Below are 5,382 nucleotides of genomic sequence, written 5' to 3'. Positions count from 1 at the left end.
TCCCAGTGAGGCCCCGCCCCTTCCACTCCTCCCACCGGTCCCAGTGCGGCCCCGCCCCTTCCACTCCTCCCACCGATCCCAGTGCGGCCCCGCCCCCCCGGCCCCTCCACAGCTCCCGGCATCCTGGACCACCTCTTCTGGGATCCCACCTTGGCCGCAGGGGTTGTGAATAAGGTTGCGTCCGATGGGTCTGCGTGCGCAGAAGCGGCCCAGCGGGCAGGGCCTGGCGTTGCGGGAGGGAGACTGGCAGCTGCGGGCGAGCTGCAGCAGCGCGCGGCCGGTGGCGCTGTGGTCCCGGGCCAAGATCAGCAGCCACAGGGCCTGGCTGTCCACCAGGTCGCGCCAACCCCGGCACACTTGGCGGCAGCGCCCCAGCAGCGTGCGCGGGGGGACGTGGCTCAGCACCACCAGAAGCAGCTCCGGGGGCATTTGGCTCAGGTCCAGCGCCCCTTCGGGTTCCGGCTCCGGCGCGGGAACCCGGGCGGCCCGGCACCTGGAGGCGGAGGCGCCCATGGTCCCCCCGCCAAGGCCCGGCTGTGGCTGCGGGAGAGGATGGGTCAGGGCGTCAGGGACCAGCAGCCTCCGCGGCGCGCCGCCTCCGCCTGCCCTGCCTCTGCCCGTCGCACCCCTACCTTCACCACTCCTGGGCCCAGTTCCCAGGTCCCCATCCCCCAGCCCGTCCTTGATAGCACCGATATCTCGGAGACCCCGCGGTCTGTGTGTATGTCCCGAATTGCATGCAATCGGCCCCACCGACACCCCACCCCAAGTCCTACCCCGGGGCCTGGCGGCGCTCCTCGCCCGGATGCCGCAAGCTCCCCACGCCCCTCTGAACCCTTTTTACTCGCCGGCCCCTCCCCTCTTACCAGCCAGCTTGACCTACCCCTGAATCCTCCTTACTGGCCAGCCCTTCCCACCCACTCCTTCCCCATCTCGAGACCCAACCTGCTTCCCGCGATGGGGCCGGTCCGGCCGGGATCCTTCCTCTCCAGCCTGCCTCTTGAAATGTTCCCAATTCGTTAGCGGCAGTGAGAGGCCTGGCTCCGAGCAACCGTTGTTATTTTGGTCCGGCTTCTTGGTGAGAGGCCTCATATCCGCTAAGGCGTTAAAAAATTTCCATCACCTTTAAGGTGGGGCATGGTTATCTTCATTTCACAGGAGAAAACAGGCTCCAGCTGCTAAAAATGAGTGCCGCAACCAATCATAACACTAACCAACTTTTATGGACGGTTTTACTGCCATCCAGGATGGCAGCCCCATGATAGGTGCCGTTATGCCTCCACTTCACAGGTGAGAAAACAGACCAGCAAAGGCCAAGTGATTTGCCTGTGATCACCGGCCAGTAAGGATTTGAATCCAGCCAGCCTAGCCCCAGAATTCCTAATTTTAACCTCTAGATCAGCTCTGTCCAGTAAAAACACAATTGTGGCTGGGTGTGGTGACTCACGCCTGTAATCCCAGCACTTTTGGGGGCCAAGGCGGGTGGATCGCTTGAGGTAAGGAGTTCGAGACCAGCCTGGTAAACATGGTGAAACCCATCTCTACTAAGAATACAAAAATTAGCTGGGCGTGGTGGCAGGCACCTGCAATCCCAACTAATTTGGAGGCTCAGGCAGGAGAATCGCTTGAACCTGGGAGGCTGAGGTTGCAGTGAGCAGAGATTGCACTGCTGCACTCCAGCCTGTGCAAGAGGATGAGACTCTGTCTCAATAAACAGAAAAAACAATCATGAAAGTTAATTATATGAATTGGATCCTTCTTGTCATACTCAACTAAAACAAAGTTGAGAGGCCAGGGGGAAAAAACACTCAGGGCAGACACCATTTGCCCCAAGAATGTGATTCTCTGCAGGGCTGGCTGTTAAAACTGCCAGGTGTAACCTGGAACCAGTCTAACTGATACTGAAACAACCTGCTGTGACTCTAAGACTAGTTTTACCCTCTGCTGTCACTTACCAATCAGAACTTGCCAGCTCCCCAAAACATCCCTAGTGTCAAGGAACTTTCTTGCAAAACAATACCTGACATTTGTTTCTTATTTTAAAAAACCCTCTAACCTCTTTGCTCTTTGAAAGTACTGAAGACCACGTGGTCTGTGTACATGCCTCAAATTTCAATTCTTGCTTCCCAAATAAAACATATTTTTTTTGAGACAGCAAAGACTCTGTCTCCCAGGCTGGAAGGTCAGTGGTGCTATCTCGGCTCACTGCAACCTTTGCCTCTTGGGTTCAAGCGAGTCTCACGCCTCAGCCTCCCCAGTAGCTGGGATTACAGGTGTGCGCCATCATGCAGGCTAATTTTTGTATTTTTAGTAGAGAGGGGGTTTCACCACGTTGGCCAGGCTGGTCTCAAACTCCTGACCTCAGGTGAGCTGCCCGCCTTGACCTCCCAAAGTATAGGGATCACAGGCGTGAGCCACTGCTCCCAGCCCAAATAAAACATTTTAAATTTAGAGATTTGTCTCTGTATCTCTATATTTTATTTGGCTTTGCATAATGTGAGCCATATACATAATTTAAAACATCAACAAACAAAACCAGACATAGATTATTCCCCACAAAGAACTTACCTTCTAGAGGGAGAGACACGATAAACAGTTGCATAATGAGCAAATTACATAATATCAAGGAAATAATTTAAAATAAAGCCTCCAGGTCAGGCACGATGGCTCCTGCCTGTAATCCCAGCACTTTGGGAGGCCGACATGGACAGATCACTTGAGGTCAGGAATTCAAGACCAGCCTGCCCAACATGGCGAAACCCTGTCTTTATTAAAAATACAAAAATTAGCCAGGAATGGTGGTACATATCTGTGATCCGAGCTACTTCGGAAGCTGATACATGAGAATCACTTCAACACGGGAGGCAGAAGTTGCAGTGAGCTGAGATATCACCATTGCACTCCAGCCTAGGCGACAGTGAGATGACATCTTAAATAAATAAAAACCTCTTTTTGACCTTCTAAGAATTCTCTCCACAAATGCTGAAAAGAATTAAGATGTGAGCATGGGGGCTCACATCTGTAATCCCAGCACATTGGGAGACCGAGGCAGGAGGATCTCTTGAGCCCAGGGGTTTGAGACCAGCCCTGGCAACACAGTGAGACCCTGTCTCTACAAAAAGTTTAAAAAGCAGCTGCATATGGTGGTGTGCACCTCTAGCCTCAGCTGCTTGGTAGGCTCAGGTGGGAAGATGGCTTGAGCCAGGGAGGTTTCTTTCTTTTCTTTTCTTTTCTTTCTTTTTTTTTTTTTTTAGGAAAGACAAGGTCTCAAGGCTGGTCTTGAACTCCTGAGATCAAGTGATCCTCCCACGTCTACCTCCCAAAGTGCTAGGATTATAGGCATGAGCCACTGTGCTCACTAAAGCTAATGTATGAGTTTCAGTGTGATGTGTAAGCAGTGAGAATCTTTTTGATAATGAGATACAATGACCCAACTCTATGATTTTTTTTTTTTTTGAGACATAGTCTTGTTCTGTCGCCAGGCTGGAGTGCTGTGTCACGATCTCAGCTCACTGCAACTTCCACATCCCGGGTTCAAGCAATTCTTCTGCCTCAGCCTCCCAAGTAGCTGGGACTACAGGTGCACACTACCATGCCCACCTAATTTTCATGTTTTTAATAGAGACAGGGTTTCATCATATTGATCAGGATAGTTGCGATCTCATGACTTCATGATCTGCCCAGCTTGGCCTCCCAAAGTGCTGGGGTTACAGGCATGAGCCACCGCACCCAGCCATATATGAATTTTTAAGAACTTTTTGAGACAGAGTCTCACCTTGTCACCCAGGCTGGAGTGCAATGGCTTGATCTTGAACTCCTGACCTCATGTACTCTGCTCACCTCACCCAAAGTGCTGGGATTACAGGCATGAACCACCACACCTGGCCTGGATTTTTTTTTTTTTTTTTTGAGATGGAGTTTCGCTCTTGTTACCCACACTGGAGTGCAATGGCGCGATCTCGGCTCACTGCAACCTCCGCCTCCTGGGTTCAGGCAATTCTCCTGCCTCAGCCTCCTGAGTAGCTGGGATTACAGGCACGTGCCACCATGCCCAGCTAATGTTTTGTGTTTTTAGTAGAGACGGGGTTTCACCATGTTGAACAGGATGGTCTCGATCTCTTGACCTCGTGATCCACCCACCTCGGTCTCCCAAAGTGCTGGGATTACAGGCATAAGCCACCGCGCCGGGCCCTGGCCTGAATTTTTTTTTTAACAGTTAAAGGGTTTAAAAAATTTAAATAGGTTGGTCAGGCACAGTGGCTCACGCCTGTAATCTCAGTACTTTGGGAGGCTGAGGCAGGTGGGTCACCTGAGGTCAGGAGTTTGAGACCAGCCTGGCCAACATGGTAAAACCGCCATCTTAAAACCCCCCTACTTAAAAAGTTAGCTGGGTGTGGTGGCACACACCTGTTGTCCCAGCTACTTGGGAGCCTGAGGCAGGAGTATGGCTTGAACCTGGGAGGCAGAGGTTGCAATGAGCCAAGATTGTGCCACTGCACTCCAGGCTGGGCAAGAGTGAGACTTTATCTCAAAAAAAAAAAAAAAAAAAAAAAAAATTCAAGTAGGTCAAAAGAGTGGATACTGAAAAGTCAGTTTCCTTTTCCAGTACTCGCTTCTCCTCCCAAGGGGGAGACTCTTGGTCTCCACCCAAGGACACCACACCCAGATATACGTTCACCAATCCTTCTGAGGACTGCTACCTGAGAGACTTTATTTGCAAATGAGACCAGTGCAGTTCTGCCCCTCACCCTACCATGGTCCAGAAGCCTCCTAGCCCCTATTTCTGTAGCTCAAGATGCTATTTAAGCTTCAACCATCTGGCCCTTCTTTGAATCTCATACTTTGTGGGGTTCCTGTGTGCGTGCACATAAGGGATTTGTGTGCCTTTTCTCCTGTGAATTTGTCTACTGTCAAGTTTATTTCAGAGACTTAAATTGTCAAGCCTTTGGAGAGGGTGGATGGAAAGTTTTAGTTGTCCCTTCACTTGTTAAGAGTTTTGAAAAGTTCTTTGACATGAGGTCTCACTCTGTTGCCTAAGTTGGAGTGCAGTGGTGTGATCATGGCTCAACCCATCCTCCCACCTCAGCCTCTCAAAGTGCTGGGGTCACAGGCATGAGACAGTGCACTGCAGGCACGAGTCAGGTCACTGCAGCCTCACCCTCCCAGCCTCAGATGATCCTTCCATCTCAGCCTCTTGAAGAGCTGTGATTATAGGCACAGTTACAGGTCCACCATGTCTAGCTCTTTTTTTTTTTTTTTTTGAGACAGAGCCTTGTTCTGTCACACAGGCTGGAGTGCCATGGTACACTCAGCTCACCGAAGCCTCTGTCTCCCAGGTTCAAGCAATTCTTCTGCCTGCCTCGGCCTCCTGAGTAACTGGGA

General features: G+C 51.3%; 1 protein-coding gene across 1 annotated transcript in view; it reads right to left on the bottom strand.

Annotated features, from left to right (window-relative positions):
- FBXO27 (F-box protein 27) overlaps positions 1-1,275 on the bottom strand; it is an 8,334-nt gene extending 7,059 nt beyond the window's left edge. The window contains exons 1-2 of the mRNA XM_037730695.1: positions 946-1,275; positions 133-540 (exon numbers count right to left, since the gene is read on the bottom strand). Of these exons, the coding sequence (XP_037586623.1) occupies positions 133-540; positions 946-1,092 (555 nt within the window). The 5' untranslated portion in view covers positions 1,093-1,275. The remainder of the gene's footprint in view (positions 1-132; positions 541-945) is intronic.
- Positions 1,276-5,382: the final 4,107 nt, after the last annotated feature.

The sequence above is a fragment of the Cebus imitator genome, unplaced genomic scaffold (assembly GCF_001604975.1).
Source record: "Cebus imitator isolate Cc_AM_T3 unplaced genomic scaffold, Cebus_imitator-1.0 Scaffold356, whole genome shotgun sequence".
Taxonomy (NCBI): domain Eukaryota; kingdom Metazoa; phylum Chordata; class Mammalia; order Primates; family Cebidae; genus Cebus; species Cebus imitator.
This window is presented reverse-complemented; position numbering and strand designations above follow the sequence as displayed.